This window comes from Gobius niger, assembly GCF_951799975.1.
Source record: "Gobius niger genome assembly, chromosome: 1".
Classification (NCBI taxonomy): domain Eukaryota; kingdom Metazoa; phylum Chordata; class Actinopteri; order Gobiiformes; family Gobiidae; genus Gobius; species Gobius niger.
In genome coordinates, this window is record NC_136852.1 from 38,993,514 (window position 1) to 39,021,459 (window position 27,946).

At 42.4% G+C, this 27,946-nt stretch overlaps 2 protein-coding genes across 2 annotated transcripts; both read right to left on the reverse strand.

The window, feature by feature from the left end:
- Nucleotides 1–3,412: 3,412 nt before the first annotated feature.
- On the reverse strand, nt 3,413–22,007 carry slc2a8 (solute carrier family 2 member 8). The gene is made up of 10 exons (XM_079568186.1): nt 21,581–22,007; nt 18,157–18,319; nt 15,878–16,084; nt 15,205–15,304; nt 9,621–9,832; nt 8,224–8,373; nt 7,546–7,654; nt 7,344–7,463; nt 5,125–5,270; nt 3,413–3,693 (listed from the first exon to the last, which is right to left on the reverse strand). Exons 1-10 carry the CDS (start codon nt 21,694–21,696, stop codon nt 3,556–3,558), a joined length of 1,461 nt encoding a protein of 486 aa, XP_079424312.1. The 5' UTR covers nt 21,697–22,007; the 3' UTR covers nt 3,413–3,555.
- A 3,927-nt stretch (nt 22,008–25,934) lies between these two features.
- LOC306969720 (arrestin domain-containing protein 3-like) lies at nt 25,935–26,858 on the reverse strand (the record flags this gene model as incomplete). Its single annotated transcript, XM_079565424.1, has 1 exon — nt 25,935–26,858. One exon carries the CDS (start codon nt 26,856–26,858, stop codon nt 25,935–25,937), a length of 924 nt encoding a protein of 307 aa, XP_079421550.1.
- Between the last annotated feature and the right edge of the window lie 1,088 nt (nt 26,859–27,946).

Genomic DNA, 27,946 nt, shown 5'->3' on the forward strand with positions numbered 1-27,946 from the left:
GCACCTGAGGCAAATCACTTCTAACACCAGACTACCCATATAAATGTCTGTGTTGACTGAATAATTTTTGAAATATAACTATTTTGCATTTAAAATAACTTATATTCGAGCAGCATCAGCTTCCTGGTTGTAGCTACGCAGCGGCGGAGTGATCTGCTCGGTTACCGGATCTGCAGTAGTTTGTTTACTACACGTGGAATTCACATAGGATCAGATTAAAAAAAAAAAAAAATCAATATGGCAACATTTGGAGGACGACCCCATGATTTTGAAGAGGTTTTTAATGCAGGCTAATAGTTACCATAGACATGCGCTAGCCTAGCACTAGCCTAGCACCACTAAACTCTTCAAATATAAGGACTGCATGAATAAAAATTAAAATAAATCTCCAGAAATCAACAACACTCTGGATAACTCGGAAATAAGGCTCTATGTCAAAAATCCTGAAATATCCTTTAAAAAGATACAAAACTGAGGCACTCAAAGAAAAGGTGCTGGTAAAAGGCCTTTATTGCATATTGCACATTGAGTGCCTCAGTTTTGTATCTTTTTAAAGTCAATTGCTGATCCCTGCACTGAAGAGCACCAAAGTTAGATTCTTGAAAAAACAAGGATATCCAAGCAGCGCTCCTGCATGTTTTAGTTTGCTTGAATCCTGAAATATCCCTTTAAACTACTTTCAGGCCGATTCTTTTTTGCACAGGCTCATTCAAAATGTGCACTTGTTTACATTGTTATTTTGTGTTAGCCTCAAGACTAAAACACCCCGCGTAATATTTTACCCGCTGTCCTTTACCAAATCTTGTAATCATTTGTGCAGGACCTTGCCAAGAACAGCGCCGATGTTACTGTGCATAGAGCCCATTACACATGTTTTTAGTGGTAGGGGAACGGAGGAACCTTACGCCCACAGAAAGGCCCTAAACCCCTTCTAACTGTGAAGCACGAGCGCTAACCTCTGCACCACCATAAACTTATGTTACAACGTTTTAGCCCAAGCTAATTCTCAAGTTCTTACAGAAAACATTTGATTTGCTCATTTTTATTTGTTTTAGAGGAAGAAATGGCAGAAGTGCAAGCGACGTTTATTCAAAGACTGACTTTATTACAACATTGAATACAAATCGGATCAAAAACGATAAAAATAAACATTAGGCAAAACACGATCGAGTTCCCAGAGGCAGAATTACAGCTTATTCCGAGTTGATAGTTTCATAGTAAACAAAAGTGAGTTTGTCGAAATCACGTGAAACAAAAAGCAACTTAAACGGATGTCAGTAAAAGAAGTGTATATTCAAGATGGCATGATTAAATAAAATACCTCACTTTGAGCAGTTGACGGTGAGGCCACAGTGGGGCGCTGTTTGCTCACAACAGATCAACGTGGAACGAGTTAAAGGGATTCCTGTAAATTGAACCTGTTGTGAAAACATTTAACCTCTTAACTCCCGCCTGAACCGAGAGGATCTTTTTTTTTTTTTTTCCTCACGTCATCAGATTTTTTTTCCCATCATTTTTTTGTTGGGTGTTCAACTCATTTTTGCAACTTTTTTTGTCATTTTATCACATTTTTGTAATTTTTTGTCACATTTCTGTCATTTTTTCGTTATTTTTTTTTATCAAATTTTTGACATTTTTTGTCACATTTTTGTCACATTTTTTGTAAAAAATGTTGTCACATTTTTGTCATTTTTTCTTCCATTTTCTTGTCAATTTCTTGTGACATTTTTGCCTCTTTTTCATCAATTTTTCGTCACTTTTTTGTCAATGTTTTCTCACTTTTTTGTCACATTTCCATCATTGTTTTTCGTCTCAGTTTTGTTGCTATTTTTACAGCTTTTTTCCAGAAGCTTTTGGACTGGGGTAAAGCCAAACTGGAGAAGATGTGCTCGGTTCAGGTGGGAGTTAAGGGGTTAAATGATGGCTAAAATCTGTGCTGTAAAAATGAGTGTAACGTGACACCATTTTAACATTTCAGCAACGTCTTTCAACTTCACCTTTTGTTCCTTCTGTTTACGGCTGAGTGCAGCGTAGGGCTGGGTACCATTAATCTCTTCTCCTCTTCGCCTTTACCCAAAACTAAAAAACACTTAAAGGGGGGGTATTATGCAAAAGGACTTTTTCAAGCTTTACACCATGTTATTATGTCACTCCCTCATTAAAAACATGCCTGAAGTGTTGCCTTGGCACATTCACGTATTTTTGAGTAATCTGTGTTGTGGATTTTCTTACTTAATAAAGCTTAAGAGATGTTTGTCTAGTCAAGATGTGGAGTTTATTACACAATGCATTGCGGAGAGGGTTACGCATGACGCGGGGTCATGGTAAGCTCTGCCCAAGTTAGCTTTCGCATCACCTTATAAAGTTGAGCACCAAAGACAGAGCAGCAGGACAGGGGTCATACACAACAAAGGGAAGCCCAGAAGCACATAGAATTGGTAATACAGTTGGGGGATGTCACTGCAGGCAACCAAGAAGGTGCTTTACATGGTAATACATCATGGTGGTGTTTGGAGGCAGGAGGAGATCTTTGTCATGTTGGGGAGATGGGCCATGTGGGCCCTATTGTCTAGAAGTGTGAGGTGCTCGTCTGGGGCACAGGAAGAAACCGGTCTGGTCACATAGCAGGGGGCCAGGCCCGCATGGCGTTAACTTAGTTACCTGGCTTAACTTTAACCAAATTTGTTCTTCCTTATTTTTGCTCATTTTTTTATTACTAATATTTTCCCCATTTCCACCCCATCACAACCCCGAAAATTTCTCCTAATTTCCCCACCATTTTTCGCCAATTTAATCCACATTTGTTGACGTTGGAGATGAACTCGATATTGTAAATTTGCAGATCTTCCGCACATTATTTTTCTGTTCTCTGGTTATAGTTTTGGTATTAGAAAAAGCATCGTTCAGATATTGGTATGGAAACAAATGTAACGGTACCCAGCCCTAGAGCAGTGACAGCAACGATTTTTATTGACAATTTTAAATGTGCTCAGAGTGATTTTGGATCTCATTTAGTTTTTGAATAAACGAGTTATTAGTGAAAAAAATCTGTGGAAATTCCGAAAATGTTTGGGTTCAAAAGGTCAAAAGGTATTGAAAAATCCCTCTGAAAACACCTTCCAAATGTAGTTGAGTCCAAACCTGTAAAGCGTAGAGTCTGTAGGAGCTTCTAGAGCGGATTAAAGAGTGGCTGGCATCGTTTACAAAGGAAATGACCATATTTGGATTACAGAGTGTTGTCGGGGGGATTCCGTGTGTCGCATGGATACCAAACATGTCAGAGTAGACTAAAATGGAACACTACTTTTGATCATAAAGTTACATGTATTGAAGAGAGAGTTCTGGGACTCACTTGTGGCCCTTATGTACAGAATGGTTGGCACGGCGACAGCTATGGCACGTTCACCAAAGTCAAACATATCAAAAAATGTTTAATCGTTTGAGTAAAAACCTGAAAATACTCGTGTTCCTCCCGTGTGACCTTTAAAGCGTCCATCGCCCCCTTGTGGTCAGAGATATTTCCAGTCCATGGAGTCTCATTTGGAGGCTTGCAGCTCAGGCTCTCCTGAAGATGGCCTCGATCTGCTCCAGCGTCTTGCCTTTGGTTTCGGGGACGAAGCACGTGGTGAAGACGAGGTTCAGGACGCACATGGAGGAGAAGAGCCAGAAGGTCCCGGCGCTGGTCATCAGGGTCTGTGGAGGGAAGAGGAGGGTCATTTTGCCAATGTGGACAAACACTGGGGAAGTGGCTTTGAGTGAAAGACTCATGACGCGCTGAAAACATCTGACAGAGCATTTTTACATGTTGCCGATGCAGCAGTTTCAGCCCTTACTCGTGTCGTCCTCGTCCTGCTTCGGGGCAGTCTCTGTTTAACCCCTTGAACAGAGGCGGGTCGAGTAGCCAAAGTATTTACCCAAGTAAATCATTTTTACCAAAGTAGTGACACAAATACAGTGCCTCTCTAAAGTACTAATACACCTTGAACTTTTGCACATTTTGTCATGTTTACAACCATAAACATTAAGATTTTATTTAGATTTTTTTTTACTGAACGTTCACACACAAGTAACAGACAACTGTGAAGTGAAAGCAAAATGATTCTGTTATTTTTCAAAAAATAGAAAAGTGAAAAGTAGGGCTTGCATAAGTATTCATACAGCATGCATGAATACTTTGTGGAACCCCCTTTTACTGCAATAACAGCAGAAAGTCTTTTGGGGTTTGACTCTACAAGATTATGTAGACATGTAGAGACTGACATTTTAGCCCATTCCTCTTTACAAAACAACTCAAGCTCTGTCAGATTAGAAGGAGAGCGTTTGGGAACAGCAGTTTTCAGGTCTTTCCACAGATTTTCAATAGGATTTAGGTCAGGACTTTGACTGGGCCATTCTAACACATTAATATGTTTTTATTAAACCATTCCATTGTAGATTTATCTTTGTGTTTAGGGTCATTGTCCTGCTGAAGGTGAATCTCCGCCCCAGCCTCAGTTCTCTTGTGACTCCAGCAGGTTTTCCTCCAAAATGTCCCTGTATTTGGCTCCATCCGTCTTCATAACTATTCTTACAATCTCCCCAGTCCCCGCTGAGGAAAAGCAGCCCCACAGCATGATGCTCCCCCCCGTATATTTGACACTGGGGATGGTGCACACAGGACCATGAGCAGTGTTAGGTTTGCTCCATACAGTTGTCCCATGTACAGATATACTTCACAGCTCCTCCAGAGTTATCTTGGGGCACTTGGTTGTATTTCTTACCAGTGTCCTCCTTGTTCGATCTGTTAGTTTAGGTGGACGGCCGTGTCTTGGTAAGTTCTCAGTGGTCCTATACTCTTTCCATTTCTGAATGATGGATTGAACAGTTGCTCCGTGAGATGTTCAAAGCTTGGGAAATCTTTGTATAACTTAATGCTGCTTTAAACTTCTCCACAGCTTTATCCCTGACCTCTCTGGTGCTCCTCGGCCTTCATGATGTTGTTTAGTGAAGAAAAAGAGGAACGAAACTTAAACTACATATATGTTAGTTCGACATGAAGCCATTGCAACTTTAAAGTGTACTCACACTAGCACCAGTAACTTTTTTTACTCGGTATAACTACTGTAACAAGTAGAGTTTCTTTACCATCATGTCGTGGAAGCTCTTGGTGACCACGAAGGCCATGGTCCAGTTGGTGAGAACGCACGCGGCGCCGGCGAAGCCGCGTGCGTTCACCGGGAGGATCTCCGACATGAGCAGCCACGGGATCGGCCCCCAGCCCAGAGCGAAACCTGGAGAATCACGTTCACACATGAGACGAACACCCGGAGACGGATTATGAGACGGATTATGCGTGCTGGCCACTGGACTATACAAATGTATCAAAACATGAAAATAGTTGCTAATAAGTATTTATTTGTTTAAGTGTTTATTGCACCTGTAGTCCTTACTCAGTCGCATTTGATGATTTTAAACCATTTATTTTGCTCAAATAAAATAATGTATGACCTGATCCTCTGACCAGGCAAAGCTCAGGGCCCCCCCCTGCAATCCCAGGTTGGGAACCACTGCTCTAGACTGGGTGTTGCCATGGTAATCCATTGGAACGAATGCCCTGCACTGGCGGCCATGTTGTGACTGTCCATTTCAACCCAATGCGAAGTAAATGAATTGGAAACACCAGTTAGTCCAGTTAGTAAAGTGCAGATCCGTAAAAACTTAAGTACAGTAAAGTAATTCATTACTTTGTTACTGACTAGGGGTGCTGAAAAATGCAAAAAGCGCCTGAATTTATCTATTTTTAGGAAAAGCGTCTCTTTTTGGTCTTGCACTTTTACTCCCGCCCGCTAGATGGCAGCCTACCACGCAGCCCGCTTGAGTAACAATAGAATCTCACAAGAGTTCACTTTTTTTTTTAATTATTATTATTCTAATACAAACAAAAAAGGTACAGCGTAAAGACCTCACTATGTTCAATGCACATATTAAAGAAAATAATTTTAAAAAAGAACATGGGGCAGGTTATATATTGTATAAATTCAATCACAAGAGTTAACTATAGATGGCTGTTTACAGTGTAGTCTGGCCATGGATCTATAGTCTGGTACAGTTTAGAGAAACACAGCTAAAGTTCACTATGGAGGAGAAGGAGCTATGGGATGCTCCGGGACACTTTTAAAACTCTACATTTGGCCTCACTTTGGCTTTTACAGCCAAGATAGAAACCTGGATTAATAAGAGCCACCACCTTTGTGCATAATGTTGCTTTTGCTCTGCATCACTGCGCTCAACTCCATTTTGCTATGTTGTGTGGTAGAAAAACAAACATGACAACGGTGGTCATGTTTGTTTTTCTACCACACAACATAGTAGAATGGATTTATCTTCATAGCATTTTATTACGGAATAAATATAGTAAATATGAATAAATAAGCACAGTGGAAACTAAATACAGCAGGCTCACATTAAACTTGTGTCATGGTGGTGAAGTGGCGAGAAGAGCGTCCAGTTTGTGTGCTACTGCTAACACATAAAGATATCAAAGAGATGAGCTCTATTCTTCGTAGTCACACTGATAAAACAGTTCTGGTATTATTGATCGCTAAGGACTCCCAACTAAAGCTCATGGAAATTCTATAAAATGTGCATTCCCAGTTTAGTTGGCTTCATTTACTGGTCTTCTGTTTTGAAAACAAAAAAGCCGTTCAAAGTTACATAATCACCATAAACACCACTGTTGCAGGTGCACATTAGTGAAGGCTAATAGATATAGGGATAAAATGTAGTTGCTTCAAATCTAATGAAGGTCGACTAGTTTACTCATCAGTTGTTTCCAAAGAAATAAAAAAAGAAAAATCACAAAATAATCATCTAATAATACTTCATAATCGGAATATATCGTATCTTATCGCGACCCATGTATCGGGATACGAATCGTATCGTCCGAGATTAGGCCCATTCCTGACACCTCTGGTTGCTAATAGCATTAGCCTCAACGGACAGTCACAAGATGGCCGCCACGGTTGCTTTCGTAACGAGTGTTAAAACTCAACAGGTCTCGCATGTGAGACGTCATTGTGTTAGCGACATGTGAGACGTTGTCGTGTTAGCAACGTGTGAGACGTTGTCGCGTTAGCGACGCGTGGGATGTTGTCGTGTTAGCAACTTGTGAGACGTTGCTGTGTTAGCAACGTCTGAGACGTTGTCGTGTTAGCGACGTGTGAGACGTTGTCGTGTTGGCGACGCGTGGGACAGTGTTGTGTTAGCAACGTGTGAGATGTTGTCGTGTTAGCAATGTTTGACATGTTGATGTGTAAGCAACGTGTGCGACGTTGGGGGGCAGCCACAGCGGCGCCGGGCCTCACCTGTGATGAACACGCCCATGCTGAGGAGGGCGAGCCAGGCCAGCTGCGTCTGAGGCTGCGGCTGTTCCAGGATGTAAAAGTAAATGCCGAACGCTGCGGTGCTGAGGGCCATGGACACTCCTGTAGGGGGCAGCACACAGAGCCGGGAGAATGACGTAGGATCTTTACATTATATCAACATGTCTGAGGTCATTCCGCTGACCTGACACCATGAGCAGCAGCTTCCTCCCAGCGCGGTCCATGATGACGGCCGCCACCGCCGTGAACAGCACCTGGACCACGCCCACCAGCACCGAGCCCAGGTCTCCGTTCTGGAACAGACGTGTCACGTTAAAGTGGACATGTCCGGCAGAAGCACAGTTACCATCATGGAATTTGTAGCTTCTCACGACTCAATTTTAAACTAGAAAAAAACTAAACTAAACTTTCTCCAAAAAAACTTTAACAAATGATGAATATATTTTTATACCAAATAAAGATACAGACACATGGTGGTTCAACAGCCCATAAATAAATAAAAAACTGACAAACATGAAGCTAACGTTAGCTTCATGCTAAGCTAACACGGGCTACAAGTGTTGTTTTTCGCTCCTACTGGCCAATCCGCTGTGAAGGAAGAGCGCGGTCCATTTTTCACTTTGACACGGAGCAGGTTTGTGGTAGGTTTGGAGCAGGTTTGTGGTAGGTTTGTGGTAGGTTTGGAGCAGGTTTGTGGTAGGTTTGTGGTAGGTTTGTGGTAGGTTCGGAGCAGGTTTGTGGCAGGTTTGTGGTAGGTTTGGAGCAGGTTTGTGGTAGGTTTGGAGCAGGTTTGTGGTAGGTTTGTGGTAGATTTGGAGCAGGTTTGGAGCAGATTTGGAGCAGGTTTGGCGCAGACTCGTACCTGGAAATGCGCCTGTTCGAAGATGCTCTCAGCGTAGAACATGATGGCGTTGATGCCGGTCATCTGCTGAAACACCATGAGCAGCACGCCGAGGAGGAGGGGCTTATACACGCCGGGGTCGCGGAGGTCGGACAGCCGGAAACCGCTGCCCTGGGGACACACATCAACAGCACAGACGTGACAATAACGCCGGCAAATCCAAAGACGAGGGGTAAAATAAATATTAAATTTTCAATTGGCACATTCATAACTAGGGCTTTCTTTGAACAGAAAGAGCCTGTGAGTCTGTAAGTTTAAATGTTTTACAAATAGATGGCGCGTAAGTGAGCGCCTGGGTCTGAAATTTCACGTAACGCATTAATATTAAACAATAAAATGTCCCTTCCTTTGCTGATTTCAGGCACTAATCAGAATCCCGGGCTGTCACTTCGACCAATGAGACGAGCTTTCCTGTCAACCGGCCTGCCGCACCCATCAGGATGAAGGGAGAGGGGGGAGAATGATGGTTTACTTTTGAAAGCAAAACAGGAGTGGCTTTCTGGTCCAAATTGCCCTCTCACTCTCTCCTCACTTTGAAATCTTACAGAGTATCACTTTAAATAAACCCAGCACCTTTGATAATAGCAGAAAAACCTAATGTATTGTGCAGGTGTGCTCTCTAATATTGATAAGGCATGTGACCCGTTTACAAGGCAAATGTGGCGGCCATCTCGTGACTGGTCGGTGAGGCAAACCCCTAAAGCGACATTTTCATTGATCCAATGGCAGAATGTGAGATACACTCATTGTTTGTGATTGGTTTATTACTTCTCAGTCTCGTATCTCAGTCAGGATCAGCTCATTTCTTTGAAACGTCGTGTTGTTTAGCCTTATTACCTTAGTTTTCTCCATTACTTCAGGGTTCAGAGCATGAACATGGGACAGTGATACAGTGAGTGCCACACTGTATCACTGTCCCATGTTCAATAAATATTGGTCATGTCGTGTCAAAAAAGACAGAAATACAGCTTTAAAGTAGGAAATGTTATATTTGATATTAATAGAAGAATGATTTGAAGTGTTTGACAGAGGAAAATCCATGAACAAATAGAGTTAAAGTCAAGTTAAGAGTCATGGAATAACTAAAATAGATCAAAACAGTATCAAGGAATAAGTGATGTTTCCATTTGATTACATTGCACTGGGTTAGAAGGGTCAGTCACAACATGGCCGCCAATGTTATATTACTATGGCCACTTCTCTTCCTGCTGTTGAACGTCTCACACGCCTGAGCGTTTTTAAAATGTGAAAACTGGTCTGGAAGTCAGATGCTTTGTTAAATAAATAAGTGTTTTGAACCAGATTTTTGTGTATTAAATAAACGACACGTCCAGCCCGCCTTAGAGCCTGCTCCTGACCTGCTCCTGCGCCGCCGCCTCGATGCGGTTGCTCTCCCACTCCACCGGGGCGTCCGGGCCCCTCAGGAACCTCAGCGCCTCCTCGGCCTCGCGCCGCCGGCCGCACGACAGCAGGTACCGCGGCGTCTCCGGCATGAAGCACATGCACAGCAGCATCAGCGTGGGCGGGACCGAGCTGCAGATCGCCAGCCACCGCCAGTCCAGCACCAGGCCTGGGACAGAGAGTCCGAGAGAGTCAGATGCCCTCCCACACTCACACATACTCTTACAAAAGACAGCAGTTAGAGTGGTCAGTGCAGGAGACTTTGCTCCAACAAATCCACTATTTATTCAGTTAAATATCTTAAAGTGGCATGATGTTGTTGTGTTGTTCAAGGCGCACAATGCTTTATATTTATATTTCAAACAATAGATTCTAGATACAACCTCAGATATAAGAACCCATGGCAAGATCTAACGCAAGCTCTATGGAACAGTTTACATTAACAACTTCAGTTACCTGCCATCCACCATAAAGGTCTTAGCTTTCAAATGAGACATTACACTGGCCGTAAACAGGCTGTAAACAAAAAAAGAGACAAAAATAACGATGGAAAAACGACAAAAACTCACACAAAAACAACGAAAACACGACAAAAAAAATGTGTTAAAAGTGCAACAAAAACAATGACACCACTTACACCTTTTGGCTGTAAGCTCCAGTCCAGAAGCTTTTAGATTTGGGTAATGCCAAACTGGAGAAAATGTGCCCGGTTAAGGTGGCGAGTGAGCTTTGTGGCGGGGCAGATTTCTAAGCCCAGAGGCCGAACCTCCCAATCGTGCCCAAAGTAAAACCCAAAATGTCTCCAGAGCCCAGTGTTGTTCATGACATTTGTCCTAATGTGGGGATCAGGGGCATCCTCCAGGAAATTTTGAGGAAATTGACAGTGTTTTCAGCACTTTCAGAGTTATGTCTCATCATCATTTTGGAGGCCACAGGTCCAATGCAGGGGGGCCGGATTTTGCCCCCGGGCCTGACATTACCTAACCCTGATTTAAGGCCTCCAAAACTATTAATACATTTAAAAATCTTATTGAAAAGTTAATGGTGGAGACGTAACAGCCTGAGCTATTTCCATATTAATTAACATGAACTTTTTTGAGTTTTTCTCGATTCTTGAAGTTTAGGTTTTGTGTTACCGTCATATTGGTATTAGAGTAACTGAGTCCCGCCTTTGAACATAGTGTCACAGCTGTAAATGGGGTTAGGCAGAATAAGTCTTAACTTCAGCCTAAACGCTTTCAGTCAGGCATCATTCAATGAAATGCATGTATTTTTACTGTATAAAGTATAAAACCACTGCTGTGTGCGCTCGAATCATTTGGAACTGCACAGCAGCCTGGGGACCATGGCCGAAATCTCCGCATGGATTTGGGGACCAACGACGAGGGATGGCAAGACGACGACGGAATATTCAACATACGGAAGATTGGAGTTTGTTAACTCATTGACTGCCAGCCATTTTCAAATCAGAGAGCTCCCCACTGCTCCTGAGGTTTTTCAGGATTTTGACAGTTTTTTCAAGACCCAGAGAAAATTTAGTGCTGCGTCCGAAATGGTCAGATTGCTAAGAGCTCTTACGCCAAACCGGATGTGCGTCAGCGTCCGCCATGACAAGTTGCTTCCGAATTGGTAAGTCAGTTAGGAAGTAGTTAGGAAAAGGAGCCTTGATGCTAACTATCATAGCCACTTTAGCATAGGGACCTCTGGTGCTAACTAACCAGTGATTAGGAGCTATGTGCCATCCCATAAGCCACTGCGCCAAATCCCCCCACCCCCCTCGCCCCCACCCTCGAGTGATTCATGTGCAACCACTGTTGATTGACAGGAGCACATTTAATAATAAAAATAATAATAATTAAAAACTCAGTAAACAGATTAAATGCTTTTGTTTTCATTTAGTAGAAACTTAAGCCACATGGATCATTTGCTGCTGTAGCTTTATGAAACAGCTGTTAAAATAACACTAAAGGGAAATGTTTGGATCATTTGGATTTATTTTTCTCCTTAAATGTCTTTGTTTGGACACTATGTTGTTGTTGGACACTGTACAGTAGGGGGCGACATGCACTTTTGTTTGGCCTGCACTCCACCAATAACTTTAAAGAAGAAGAAAAACAGCTGTTGGTGATGGGATGGATGGATTGTTCAAATGCTGCTGAAGCTCTAGTTCTCTAACTGCATAGAGATCTAACAGTCGACTCCATGAAAGGTTAAGGAGTTAGTTGCTAGTGTTAGTGCTTAGAGGCTACAATTTGATGGTTTCGGACCCAGCCTAGGGCCGTTTCTCAATCTGTGTACTTGTGTGGACTTCTGTGCTCGTGGACTCGTGAAACGTCATCACGCGCGGCCCAGGTCCTGTTCCAATTCAAAGTTCGCTTCTCAGCAAGTTCGCTGTAAATCCCCGGATGAGAACTTGCTCCGCCCGTTTTACCCAGGATGCATCAGAGGAGACTTGTGCGTTCTCCTTCAGCTATATTTCCCACAATCCGTTTGGTTTTGAGCACGCGCCTCACCGCGAGCCCCCGCCTGCAGCGGCCCCTCCTCCTCAGCACCGAGCCGCTCCAGCTGAACTACAGCTGATCGCGCGCATGTAAATAAACGCAGAGATGTTCCCGGTTTAAGAGTCTTTTATCCTCAGAGACGTGTCTCCTGTTCTAGATGGTTTTCTGAGCAGAAGTGTGGAAACAACTTTGAACATGCTTTCATTTTCTCACAACATCAGCAACAGCTTCATTTAAAGTCTTAACGTCATGAACAGGTCATTGAGGACAAATGCGTTTTACTTTTACATTGTTTTATTTAGGGGGCGCTGCAGACACATCTTTATATGGGAACTTCAAAAACAGCTACATATTTTAAAGTCTGTTTGTTTTTTCAGAATAATTTGCAACCCCCAAACAAGTTCATATTTGACCTATTTGTTTTTTTATTATTATTGTTTCAGTTTGCACATCAGATTTTTTAATGACTTTCCACATAGCGCCTTATTTATAGGCTATAATTGTAAAAAAAAATAATGTGAAATTGTCTAAAATGTAAACATTTATGTTTTTTTTATTGCAAAAGTGTATAATTTATGTCTTTAAAAACATGTTTCCACTTCGACTGCAGTGTCTCCCTTTTAATTTCATATGAGGTGATTTAATGTTATAAAAGCTCACAGCCCTGTGTTCAGGAGCTACTTCCTGTGATGTCATCGTGTTCACTCGTTCCAAACGCTGAAAAAGCCGAGTCCACACTCGTGAACTCCTCAAGTCCGTTCTCCGAGTCTGAACCCGCAAGTCCATACCCCGGAGTTCACGAGTACTGAGTACGCATACTGGAGATTGAGAAACGGCCTAGGTCTAGGTCTATGTCAACACACACCCACTGTTGCGGCGATCTGCCCTCTCCTCTGCCCTCCCCGTTTGATTGCCGCCCTCCTCGTCTGAGGCCAGGTGGAACCAATTTGCAATCAGGTGCACACACCTGGACGGTTCATAATGACCCTCATTCAGTCCACTGTCCTGCACCGGGAGCAGCCCAACACCACGGCCGGAGCACAGGAACGCTCCTCAGACTCAACACCAACACAAACGCTGAGCGGGACCGGACTCACTTTTTAAAGAGCTGAAGAGACCGCCGGTAACGCCAGCGCATGCTTCTCTGTGCCGACAGTTTCTGTTGTGTTAATGCTGCGTTCAGTGGTACTCTGTAAATAGTGATTTATGTTTGTGGAAAGGGGTTTACATGGGTTTAATTTATAGTTCATAGTCCTTAGCAATTCATCACTGCATTTTACGAAACCATTCAGATTTGTTAAAGTTTATTAAAAGCATAAATAATGTAGCGGTTTGAAATGTGCTGTGTAAAAGGTTACAAGTTAATAAAACGTTGAATTCATGATTGCAAGTGTAAAAGTTAAAATCCTTTAGACTTAAAAACATTTGTAAAAGTCAAAGGGTAAAATGTGCTAAAATCATAAATATTTATCTGTAATCTATACAGTATAAAACGCTCTGAACTCCAAAGATAAAAGTGCATGGTTAAATGTTACATTTTGTACTGTTGTACTGAATACTTACCTGTGTTTGTATTTTTACTTATATTGGGTATTTTTTCTGTTTCCACTAAGGTTTTTTACCTAACGAACCACCAACAAATGAAGTAAATAAAAGGAGAAAGACAACTTCCTGGCTCTTGAGTAAATTCCTGTACTTAACTTCAATAGTGAGCCCATCTCACGTCAGGTGTGGGAACCCGCCCGGTCAAAAGCTAAATAACCTGACACCCACCAAAAGAAAGATTAGACTCTTCTTTCATAAAAAAAAAAAAAAAGTTTGTTTGTACCTCTTTCCATTCTTTAGTAATCGTCCGTAGAAAATAGGTTAAATCATCCAAAATGCTTTTTTCTGACCAAAAAGCTGAGAAAACGAAAGACCAAAGCTGCCACCTAGAGAATCAATAAAAAAACGTGTAGTTTTTTTAATTGATTCTCTAGGTGGCAGCACAACAAAGATTTTAACACTAGACATGCTCCAGGCTTTGCTGCAGCTGGCAGTCAACGTTCGGATTTGAATTGACATCTATAGACGTCATTGGCAGTCAATGAGTTAAGGGGAAAAAATTTATTTATAGATCCAACATGACAGCAGTAGACACGACTCCATCTTTGGATCAAGCTTTAGATCGTGTTCTAAATAGTTTAGCTCGAAAGTTTTGCAGCGGATACGTTATCTGACATGATGATCCGATTGGCTATGGCGACTGCAGACACACACGAGACATTCAGCCCAATAAACGGCTATGAACGATCCTAAATCACACCTCTCCTACAAGGAAATGAATAGGTGGTCCCCAGACTAAATATAATTTGTGATTATAGTCTGTGTTAGCCAGGCTATTATATATCTGACATGTGTTATGTTTATAAAGACCAAAGAAAATAACCTTCTACTGCTAAAAGCAGCCAGCATCAGCTGCTGTGCAACTGAGGAATGTGGCTAAAAATACCTGATTAGATTTCACGCTTCGTTCTCTGCACTTTCTCCTGGACACGGCCTCATCACAGACTCTCAGACCGAGAGGTCATCCCCTCGGCCCACAGCTGGACACGGGGTCGATCTCGTGTTGCTTAAAGCCACTGGGCTGCACTAAGTCACAACAGCTCAAAATGTGAGCAAACGTTCTGTGTAATAAAACGTCACTTTTCTCATTTTGCAATAACGTATTATATCATGTGTAAGACTTCAGGACGACTGAACGGTGAAACAGCCCTAAAGTTTAGTCCCTTTGTCTGCACATGCGCCCTGTGTATAATTCTGCTGTCTCCCACAAAGGAAATGACCATATATGGATTACAGAGTCATCTCGGTCACAGCCTTTCGTGCTACACGTGGATACCAAACATGTCAGTATTTGTGAATGAGTAAGCGTGGGAAACCAGCGAGCGCCACATTTAAATGTTTCCCCCGTTCACCTAAAATCCCAGCTCTTCACAGGCTCGATGTTGTGACTGTAGTAACCTTTATGAAAAACTAGGAGGGGAAGTGGATCGCTCACCTGCCAGGTAAACTCCCATGATGCCGAGCACCACCATGAGCTGCACACAGGAGCCCAGCAGCCCCCGCACGCGCTCGTGAGCCGTCTCCGAGATGTACAGCTGAGGGAAGAACACGCACGTCAGACCATCCTTTACCGCCACATTCAACCTCTTAACCCCCACACGAGCCCGGCACAACTCCTCCAGTTTGGCTTTACCCAAATCGAAAAGCAAAAACGTGGGGAAAAGAGAGAAAAACGTGCCGGAAAAGCAACAATAATACAAGTGACAAAAACATGGAAAGAGTGAGGAAAAAGTCACAAAAAAGTGAAAAGAGTTAGATGAAAAAAGTGACAAACACAACAAAAAGCAAAGAAAAAGCGGCAAAAACACTTCCAAAATGTGACAAAAACACAAGTAAAGAGGGATGAAAAAGCAACAAAAACTGTAACAAGAAAGCTACAGAAGAGACAAAAAAAATGTGATGAAAAAGTGACCAAAAAAAACATAAAAATTGTTAAACTGAGAAAAAGGCGGCGACAATGCAGCAAAAAAGTTATGATCAGTTTCGTAGGTCTTAGCTTTCAAATGAGGCGTTACACTGGCCAATAGGCTGAACGCTCTCCAGTAGAGAAGCTTTTTAGATTTGGGTAAAGCTGAACCGTCCACATTGAGAGCGATGCGCAGACTCACCGGGACGACGAGGGAGGTGACTCCGCTGGCGAGCCCGGTGAGCGCCCGCCCCACGTACAGCATCCACACGCTCTGCGCCGCCACGATGACGGTGAAGCCGCACACGAACGGGACGGCCGAGGCCATGAGGGACAGCTTCCTGCCCAGCCTCTGCACCATCCAGCCGCCCAGGAGCCCCCCGACCGCCGCCCCGATGGTCACTATGGACTGGAGAGCAGAGGGTTAAACCAGTCCAAACACTGAAGCCTGCTTTTGTCACAGAGAGAATATAACTAAATACAGAGTAGCTGTTTATTAAACATATGTGCAGATATCAGATTACTGCTATATTAACATAGTTCCCCCTGATTGTTGACATCTAAGGCACACTTCATAAAGAGTTGTTGTTTTGAACCTCCTGTACTATTTTTTACAAATAATAAAGAAGGAAAGTGAATACATTCTGCAGTGTTACCTCTTTTCAAAGACATTTACAGTTTTGGGGTAAAATACTTCAACAACGTCGACCGATGAGAAATGGAAATTATTTAGTATTTGGTAGTGATGGGCAAAAAACCCACTTCCCAGGGCAGGACAGGCCATCAGGAGAATCTGGAGTTTTCCCGGTGGGCAGACGTACTTTTGGGCCAGTCAGACCGAGATAAGGCCCGTTTAACCTGACACCGGCCCACAATTAGCAGGAAAAGCCACTAGAATCTCTTTCATTACATAGATGCAATAACACAACTCCTCCACTAGAGGGATGTGACGCCTTTTACACCCCTCTGGTGGCGCTTTCTTGAGTCATGGTTCCCAGATAATCTGGTATAATGAGCGATGGGCCTCTGGGACATAACACTCATGCCCCTCACATCGTGAATATAAGAGAGTTTATTGTAACTCCCTCCAGGACCCACAGAACCTCAGACCTCTATTTTTTATACATTTTAGACAAATGTTTGCAAAGAAGTGCATGCTGGGAGTTGTCAGGTGACTCCGTCTTGCCCCTCGTCGTCAGCGCAGTTTGGAAATCTTCTAGTTTCCATTGAAAGGATTTACAATGTTTGGCCTTTTTGGGACTTCTGTTCTCACTCCACACCTCCTGAACTCTGTGGTGAGTTTTACCGTTTCATCTTAAATCTACAGTTTGATCATTTGGTTGGTTTTGAGAAGTTTATTTGTGTTGCAGTCGCGAGAGGAACTTCATTAAAGGAACGCATATTTTAAGATGGTTAAGTAATTCTACAAAAGTTCCTTCAAGGTATAAATGAAAAGATTAAAGTGTTGAGTCTCTGAGGTGCTAGCTTGAATTCAGCAGAAACAACAGCAAATATTGTCCTCGATTCGTAGCTTAAACTGTTTTAGTTCAAGCCAAGGGCTCATTGTTTTGCTTTTTACTATTGCATTGAAAATGACTGTTGTTTTTTGTCAAATATCTGGAAAAGTGGTTCACTCTGCGCTGAAGCACGGGTGTTTTCTGGTCCGTACTATAGCGATGAAGCTCATCAGTGACAGTTAACCATGTGAGCAGCAAAGCCTGGTCTATGATTGATCTGATCATATTTGTTTTTGCCAATAATGAAAATGACACAAGCCTGTTTGATACTTCTATTGTACTAATGTATCCATTTGATTGTGTCGGTGCTTCAGTCGTGTTTATGAGAAGTCGCAGTAATAAAGTCTGTCCACAAGAGGTCAGTGTTCAAACAGAATGAAGCGTCTCAGAAGCTTCGAACCTTGAGAGACTTCTGTGCCAGAAAAGCCTTGAAGTATTCACTCGCCCACCACTAGTATTTGGATTTTTTTTTTTTTAAATCACTTCATATAGGTCTTTGATTATGTTCTGCATTACTTTTTGCAAGGGTCATTGCTAAATAAAAGCTAACCACATTCATGTATCACTTTATCAGGTTTAATCATTGTTTTTTCATGTAACGTTGTGTAAAACTGCTATTGTTTTATTCGCATCATAAAATCAAACTTCTCGTGACCAAGACCTTTCCGACTCGCATCAAATTGGAGGTCGATTTTAGATCTTTCTTTCTTTGTCTTACCTCATAAAAACACTGATATTGAACAACTGCCTGGAATATTATTTACTATATAACATAACAGCTCAGAGGGATTTTGGATCTTGTTTATTTTTTGTATAAACTAGTTATTAGTGGAAAAAATCTGTAAAAAATCTATTTCGTCATTGGTTTTTTGGGGGTTCGAAGCTCCATGAATCACAATGTGAGCCGGATGCATTTGAAGGAGGATATCCTGAGTGAGTGCTGTGGTTGTGGCGTGAACCGTACCCCGAACCACGAGGCCTGATCGCTGTCGAGCCTCAGCCGCGGGTCGTCGATGCTGGTCAGGTCCGGGATGGCGGGGGAGCTGTACCCCAGCACGAAGCCGAAGCTCAGCGGGCCCAACACGGCCGCGAAGGAGGCCAGGTACAGCCGGCCGTTCTGCACTTTACTGCGGACACAGAACGACAGTGAGACACGGAGGAGACGTGACGTAGGGATGCACCGATACCGATACCAGTATCGGGTATCGGGCCGATACCACATGCTTATACTCATACTCGTACTCATTCATGAGGTCCCGATACCAGAAACCGATACTATTTGACGTGCGGCCAGCGCACCTATGAGGCGCACCTCTCAGCTGAGGAGAGAAAATAGCAACAAACTGGAGAATTCTTTAGTGCAAATACAATATTCCACATAGCTCACTTTATTACAGACTGCGCTCTCTAAACCAGAGTCTGTGCTGGATTTAACCAGAGCTTAATGTTAGCGCTGCAGCGTCTGCAGTGTTTACAACATACAGGCTAACGATGCTAACTCGCGGCTAGCGCAGTTTTGGCCATTCTGACGCCGTTTTATGCCCAGGGGTTTATTCATCTGAAAAACTAACCCAGCGACTAAAAAGTCCCCAGAAAATCCAACGTAAAGACATACAGCATGTCCATATTGAGCGAAAATGAGCTGCAACAGAACAATGAAAACGCTGTAGCTACTCGCTAAGTTGCTACAAAACACACGAGAAAATCCACACGGAGCTGAAGTAAAGACGAAAAGAGACCATCTCAATACTATTGTTAAATAAAAATATATGAATAAAGCTCAGGCATTGGGGAGCTTTTGGACATGGGCTTTTCTGTCAATAATGGACAGTGCAATAAAAATTTAAAAATAAACTGAATGAAAATTAAAATAAATAAATAAATGTCATCAGCACAATTCTAATATAACAGCACTTAAATGTGTCGCCTACTTAAGAAAATGTAAATGAGTAAATTTACTAATTACAAACCAATCTGCTGTGAAAAAAGTAAGAATGTTGAAGAAAATGCCTTGTACTCGTATCGGTATTCGGTATCGGCGAGTACTTAAATCCAAGTACTCGTACTCGTATCGGTTTTAGAAAAAGTGGTATCGGTGCATCCCTAACGTGACGGATCAGGGAGTGCATGGTGCTCTAGTCGGCCATTGATAAGGTGATTCAATGGAAGGAGCCTTTCATTCCTCTTTGGATAGGCCTGTTCCTTTAAGCTGAGAGTTCCTAAGTATACACACACCTCTGATAATCGTGTCAAATGAAGACCTTAACTCCCACCTGAACCGAGCACCTTTTTCTCCAGTTTGGCTTTACCCCAGTCCGAAAGCTTCTGGAAAAAAGCAACAAAACTGAGACAAAAACAATGATGGAAATGTGACAAAAAAGTGACGAAAAATTGATGAAAAAGAGGCAAAAATGTCACAAAAATGTCACAAGAAATTGACCACAAAATTACAAAAATGTTGCAAAATGTGACAAAAAAAATTCAAAAATAGGACAAAAATGTGATAAAAATTGGACCAAAAAATGACCAAAATGTGACAAAAAATGACCAAAAAATTGACAAAAATGACAAAAAATGTGACAAAAATGTGACCAAAAAAATGACCAAAATATAAAAAAAAAATTACAAAATTTTGATGAAAAATTGACGAAAAAATGACAAAAATGTGATAAAAAAAATTGACAAAAAATACAAAAAATGACAAAAAAATTAGAAAAAAATTACAAAAATCGGACAAAAATGTGATAAAAATTTGACAAAAAAATGACAAAAAAATTGTGAAAAATTTACGAAAAATGACCAAAATATGACAAAAAATGACCAAAAAATGACAAAAATGTGATAGAAATTTGACAAAAAATGACCCAAAATTGACAAAAAATGACTAAAAAAATACAAAAAATGTGACAAAAATGTGACCAAAAAATCACCAAAATATAACAAAAAATGACAATAAATTGATGAAAAATGGACAAAAAATGTGACAAAAAAGTGATAAAAATTTGACAAAAAAGTAAAAAAAAAATGACAAAAAGTTGACGAAAAAATGACAAAAATGTGACAAAAAATTACAAAAAAAAAAGTTACAAAAATGAGTTGAATACCCAACAAAAAAATGATGGGGAAAAAATCTGATGACGTGAGGAAAAAGATCCTCTCAGTTCAGGCGGGAGTTAAGAGGTTAAAACTGCGTCTCTTTGTGCGAATACAACTTGACTGACTTTGCTCTTTTTTTAGAGCGTCCGACTGTCCAGGAATTTGATGCAATCAGCAGAAAAATCGATCATGTCTCAGCAGTGACAGCAGTAAAAGCTGAGCATTTTACTCAGGCTGGAAAAAGGTCAAGGTTCAAGCTTTATTGTCCCATAGGGAAATTAGTCTTGGACTTGCCAGGCTGTGGTTCCTACAGTAACTACAGTGCATTAAAATGACATACAAAGGACAACATTCAGCAAAATTCAACAAGGAATATAGTTATGCCATCACAGTACAACCGAATGTGTTAGACATTAAGGCCACAATGTTGCCTTAACATACAAGAACATACAAGAGCTGAGCACACAGAAATAAAAGACTGTTTGTTTTCCCCGATGATAAAAGCTCATATTCATTAACCCCTTAACTCCCACCTGAACCGAGCACATTTTTTCCAGTTTGGCTGTACCCCAATCCAAAAGCTTCTGGAAAAAAGCTGTGAAAAAGCAACAAAACTGAGACGAAAACAATGATGGAAATGTGACAAAGAAGTGAAGAAAAATGGCTGAAAAAGTGGCAAAAATGTCACAAAAATGTCACAAGAAATTGACAAAAATGGACGAAAAAATGGACGAAAAAATGACAAAAAATTGACAAAAAAATGACAAAAAAATGACAAAATGTGACAAAAAAATGACAAAAATTTGATTAAAAAAATAACCAAAAAATGACAAAATATGTGATTAAAATTTGACCAAAAAAATGACTAAAAAGTTACCCAAAAAATGACAAAAATGTGATTAAAATTTGACCAAAAAAATGACAAAAAAGTTACAAAAAATATGACAAAAATGTGATTAAAATTTGACCAAAAAAATGACAAAAAAGTTACAAAAATGAGTTGAATACCCAACAAAAAAATGATCTGAAAAAAATCTGATGACGTGAGGAAAAAGATCCTCTCGGTTCAGGCGGGAGTTAAGAGGTTAAAGAGCACATGACACGGATCTTTGAGAATGTTTTTGGCCTGTGCCAGGACAGAGGATTCAAAGAGTGTTTGTAAATATTGATACTCTTCCCTGCCAATAACTTTCATGGCATTTTGGATTTCTCTGAAAAAAAGAGTTGACTGTATTAACCACATATCCTGAGTTAAAATGAGCCTCACACTTTGTATCGTGTTCGTGTTGTACCTGAGATACAGCTCCTGCTCGGACAGCGGGGCGTCCTGCTCTCCCTGCCCGGGCCTGGGCTCTCCTTGGCCGGCCTCCGCCTGCAGCAGCCCGCGCCTCTCCTCCTCGAAGTCCATCTGTCTGAACCACCGCTGAGCCCCGTCACATCAAACTATCCCCCGAAACCTGCTCCCAAACACCGGGTAAAGGAGTGAGACTCTCCCCGACACCCGCCACCGAACAAACCCGGAGCAGCAGCAGCGGCCGCGGCGGGGACAGGCTGAACACACAGGCCGGGCAGGAGCGCTGCAGAGCGGGCATGTCCGTGTGAGAGCGGCCGGTGAGCAGTGCGTGTCTCCGGGCAGAGGTCGAGGGTTTGATGCCAATGAACCGGACGAGCCGCCTTGTCAACACTCGGTCAGCTGATCCAGCGTGTCACCTATTTCCGGTTTCCTGTTGCCTTTCACAATAAAAGTCTGTTACTGAAGCCATGAATCTGTTGCCATCCCATTTACTACACGTCTTTGCACAGAGTACTTAAGCGCTTTCTTTTTATTATTAATGTTGGGAAATGGTTCACTGTAAATAACAATATATTTATTCATCGTTTGCAAATGCCTTTTAATTAGATTTTATATATGGGCTATGTGCACAGTGACCCCACGTGATTTCCGCCTGAACAGTCAGCCAGACGCTGTCCTTCCTGTCCGTTATCTCTTCCCATTAAAAATTAGCAGGTCCCACAGAAATGAAACAATAGCTTAAGATTTGGTAAAGGACAGCGAGTAAAAGTTCGGATGTGTCTGGAGCAGGTTAAAAAATATTACATGAGACGTAACGACTTCAGTGGAGGAAACTCCGTGTTCATAACGGTGGATGTTTTTGTCTTGAAGCTAACGCGGCTAACAAAAAATAAAAAATAAAACTAGCGCAAAGTTTTGAACGAGCCTGCGCAAAAAAGAATCGTCCTGTTAGTAGTTTAAATAATATTTACTTGTTTACATGTTAAATTGTCATTTTTCAACACTAGCCTTTAGCGCTAAGATAAAAGCTCCGCCCCTTACGACAGCTGGCGTTTCCTTTGGGACAGATTCACAGTGAACATGATGTTTGTAACACGTTGCTGTGACTCCATCAGTAACTATATTCTATATTTGTGTGGGAACCTGCTAATGGTAAACGTAAACGATCAGCGACAGGAAGTGCTGCGTCTGGCTCACTGTCCTGGAAGACGTCACGTGGAGAAACTGTGCATACAGCCCAATAAACTATTAACCTCTTAACTCCCGCCTGAACCGAGAGATCTTTTTTCTCACTCTATCTGATTTTTTTTCCATCATTTTTTTGTTGGGTATTCAACTCATTTTTGTAACTTTTTGTCATTTTTAGGTCATTTTTTGGTCCATTTTTGGTCCATTTTTTATCACATTTTTGTCATTTTTTTTGTCACATTTTGTCACATTTTTTGGTCACATTTTTGTCAATTTCTTGTGACATTTTTGCGACATTTTCATCACTGTTTTCGTCTCAGATTTCTCGCTATTTTCGCACCTTTTTTCCAGAAGCTTTTGGACTGGGGTAAAACCAAACTGGAGAAAATGTGCTCGGTTCAGGTGGGAGTTAAGAGGTTAATCTATTATATTAGACTGCAGCTCACTGACCTACTGTTTCCATCCCATTTTCTACACGTCTTTGCACAGAGTACTTAAGCGCTTTCTTTTTATTATTAATGTTGGGAAATGGTTCTCTGTAAATAACAATATATTTATTCATCGTTTGCAAATGCCTTTTAATTAGATTTTATATATTGAAACCGGAAGCGCGATCACACGTCCCTCGCTGAAAGCTATAGGCCCACAGCCTCAGAGTAGAAGCTGTGGCGCAGTAGTCGGGCCGTGGCCAAAGCCTTTTTACACCTGTGGGACGTGTAGGTGTCATTTTATCTGTCTCGGTACAACCATTTTAAATATGCTAAAACCTTCCTTTTGTATTGTTTGTTCACAGGTGACGTATGTTTACCCTTTTGTAATGGTTTGAGCTCAAAAATAAACTTTGAAAAAGACATCTGATTCTCCCTGGTCATTCCGGGGCAACACTACCACAAGCTTTTTCTCATTGAATTTTTGTGAAAACGGACGCATTTTCTGAGTAAAAATGCCGACATACAGTGTTTGCAAATGTGTGGTAATGATTTGGCTCCATTGATGTTTTTACTAAATGTTTTTAACAGAAATGTAATCCCAAAAAAAATAAGTGCAGCAGAAATAAATACTATACCCACGTGCACATGGTTAAAAGCCAGGGGGGGACAAAGAAGAAGAAAAAAAAACATATATAAAAGAAAAGAAAATCAAACTGAACAGAAAGAGACAGAAAATAGTAACATTTGCGTCAAGATATTATAATACAGGATGAAGTAAAAATCGAAATAATTAAAACACCTTTAATGTGGTGACAGAAGATACTTGCAGGATTATAGCATTATATATTTTGATGGATTTTTGATTGGTCATAGTCGTTACTGTTTTGAGATACTGGTTGAGTTCGTTTATGAAGTGAAGTAGTGATGGGCGATACCACATTTTTTGGAATCGATACGATACCGATACTTTTGGGGTCTTTTTTGTCGATACCGATACTAATACCGATACCGATACTGGTCATTTTATATGGGTGAATGTATTTCAATCAATATACATTTCTAAAACTGGTTATTTTATATAATTAATTGGTCCATTGAAATTATACTTTAACTGGTTAATTAAACAATGTTATTATACGGCTCTTCACAACGTAAGTAGAAGCTCCGTTGATTTGAATGGGATTTCCTGACGTTCTACCGGTCATTATTTTCTGATAAAGGACCTCGGAAAAAAATAATGACGCTGCCAATGGCAACGGAGTTGGCGCTTTCATATCACTCCGCGCGTACGTAGTAGCGACACTATCTGTCCCCGTCACTGAGAGAAGTTGGGGGAATCGCTCGTGAAGTTAGCGTGAGTCTGACTTTCAACTACCCAGAGATTCACCACCATTCCTCCAACTGCGCCTTCAACTAAGTAGCTAGGCTAGCTACTAGCCTTGCTGCTTCTAACCTTTTGGGAACTTAAATGACAAACAGAACCTATACCAGAATGACTGGTTCAGATCAATCCTTTGCTGTTGTGAACTGTTTTGGCTCAGAACAAAGAAATAAATCATCCTTTTGTGTTGATAATTGCTGCCCCGCCTTCCTTTTGCATATGCAAATTAGTATTGATCCTTATTGCCCAATATCGATACTTAAAAAGTAGCCGTTTGGTATCAATATATCAATACTTTGGCATCGATCCGCCCATCCCTAAAGTGAAGTCCATTTGGCTTGGTTTGTGCTCACTTAGTTTTAGAGTTTGTCTGTCGCCCCCTGCTGCCATCAGTGAAGTGTGAACAGAGTGAATGCCTTTTAGTGTGGCAATACGGGTGGTTAAGGTGGTAGAAATTAAACATAACATACTTAAAAGTAACTAAAATACCAACAACGCCAGCTTGAATAAACAAGCACTAAAGGACACACAGGTTCGTAATTGAATAAGAGGCATAGACAGTTCCATTAAGAAAATGTAGTATTCCATTTATTTACTTTGTATTAGGTTCAATAAATTATTTCGTTTCATTTCGTTTCCTCATACCCAGTACCATAAAAACATACAGTTCACAATCTCACGTTGGTTTGACAAACGTGGGCACCATCGTTCATTTAGTTTGTCAAAGTGCGCCAGTGGGTTAACCACAGGGAAGGAAACCATCCAGGCGACATAGGTACAAAGCAGGAGGACAAAAGGCGAGAAGGCGAGACAGCCATGGTGTTGGGGTGGAGACCAATTTAAAAAAAAAGAAACGTTAGGCTACGAAATAATCACGTTTACCACGGCCTTGATCAAAACAAACACGTACCTCCTCAGAGCGCAGAGGCAGCGCTGTCAGGACAAACAACCGGAGGAACACACACATGGAGGACAAAAGCTAGGCCATCGGCCACTATAGCCAGCCTCTGTACACCGCGGCGCAGGCCGGAGCTAAAAGTGATACAATCGCCTGATCAACAACGAGTAAGATACGATAGTTATGATAAAGAGAACTATACTGACTACCTGTGAGCCGCCCACAGCTAACGCTCCGTGACTACCCGGAAGAGGGACGGTGAGGCGGCGTATGTGGGGGCGGTAACAGTGAAAGCAGAGGACGGTAAAGCTAAAGCAGGGGCTATTTATATTTTAGGGCTGGCGCCATCTAGTGGCCAGTCCAGCCTGCTACATTAGCACCAACAGTCCAGGGTTAAACACAGCTCAGGAACATACAGACGGGTTTACAAACAGGGGAAACGTTGGCGCCCCCTTCAGGCTGTGGTCAGACCTGGTGAGTTGGGAACGCGAGACTCTGCGGATCCAGGAAGAGCGTCCCGAGCGACGATCACCACCGGAACCTCCCCCTCCAGGTAAGCGGGAAGAGCGTCCAGACTCAGTTGGACATAGAAGCGCACGGACAGCACCTCACAGTGGTCGACGGTGAGCGCTGCGTCTGCGGGCACCTGCAGCGCACACGCCTCGTCCCGCCTTGAACATGACTTCACCGCGTCTTTAAAAACCGTGTGAAGGCAGTTCACCTCGATCTTACTGTGGTGGCGCGAGTGGTACTTCTCCACGCGCTTCAGGAGGAAAATGGGCTCCAGCTCCCTCACTGAAGAATTATGGATTTTTGCAGTGACCAGAATCTCGTCGCCTGGGGAGTAGACTTCACGATCTGTGCTCAGCGCCTGTTGTGCTTTGTTCCTATATCTGGTTTGGCTTTGCTCCACTGACGACGGCATCAGGACACACTTGGAGCTGAGGCTAATCTCATGCTGGACTTCACGCGGCTTCTTCGCTGGTCGGCGGAGCGTGGCTTCGAGGTTGTACGCGACCGAACCGTACGCGCCGCGGAACGACGAGGGCAGCGGCCTGGACGGGATCGCAACGCTGAACGGGAAGTCGTGCGTCCCTGGAGGCAGCGTGGTCTTTGACTCTTCAGAAACGATGACTTCCTTTTCCTTGAACAGCCTCTCGTGACGACGGAAGGTCCGGAGGTATCCAGAATGTGTGTCTGAAAACCTTTGCTTCCATTTGGAGTCAGAATCGCCTTTAGCTTTGACGCACAGGCTCAGGATCCTGCTCCTGTTGGTCAGCTCCAAAGAGACTTTCCCGCTGATGGTGTCTCCCTCGGAAAACGTCCCCAGATCATTGAATTTGTCAAGAGAGAGAGAGAAGTTTGTGATGGAAGGCATGGCTCTAGTAGAGACTGTGTGTGTGTGATAGAAAGACAGAAATGTGGGCCGTGTGTTCAAGAGAAACCGGTTTGACCGCCCACGTTCCAAACTTTTGAAACATAGTGAATTCCCTATGTGATGAATGGCTTCATTGTGTCCTCTGCATTTGACACGTTCCTGTCACTGGGCATGTGGTGGTTGGTGGGAAAAACTAGGGGTGTCGCTACAAAAAGGGACATCTCAAAGCATCTTTTTGACCTCCTCAAATCAAAGATAAACATCCTCAACAACATCGTCAGTCCTGCAGGTGAGGAGGGACAGTGAATACAGGAAGAGAGACAAAGACGTCACAAGGAAAAGATATGGACTTTTACCGTAAATTTATTCGGTAGTGGCCAAACCAGTTTTGTGGTAGCTGCGCCTGCTGCCTCTGTGTCAGCGTTCCACCTGAATCTCTCATTCTGTCTCTCAAACACAAACAGAGCCATGCCTTCCATTACAAACTTCTCGCTCTCTTATCCCAAATAAAATGACTCTGGGACGTTTTCCGAGGGAGACACGGTCAGTGGGGAGGTCTTTTTGGAGCTCATCAGAAGCATCAAGATCTGGAGCCTGTGCATTAAAGCGCAAGGAGATGCCAACACCGAGTGGACTGAAGAAACTGATCAAGACGGTCGCACATACATTCAAGACAAAAGAAATTCTTATCTCGACCAAAGTAAAGGAGACGTCGCTCGCTCCAGGGAGCCACTCCTTTCCGTTCAACATCCGAATCCCTTCCAAGTACATGCCATCGTCTTTCAGAGGCGCGTACGGCTCGATCGCCTACACACTCCAGGCTGAACTCTGTCGGAGGAACAAGAAAAAACAACGCTCGTTTCTGGAGACGTTTGAGTTTCGCTCAAAGTCTGTCCCAAACTGCGTCCAGATGTGTCCCCTAACGGTGTCCACGACGGAGGGGGACATTGGGTCGTACGTGAGCGGGACAGTTCAGATGGAGGTGCGGGTGGAGAAGAACGCCTTTTCTCCCGGCGAAAGTCTAACCATGGCCACAAAAGTCATCAACCGCTCCAACAACATCATGAAACCGAGGTTCGTTTTGAGAC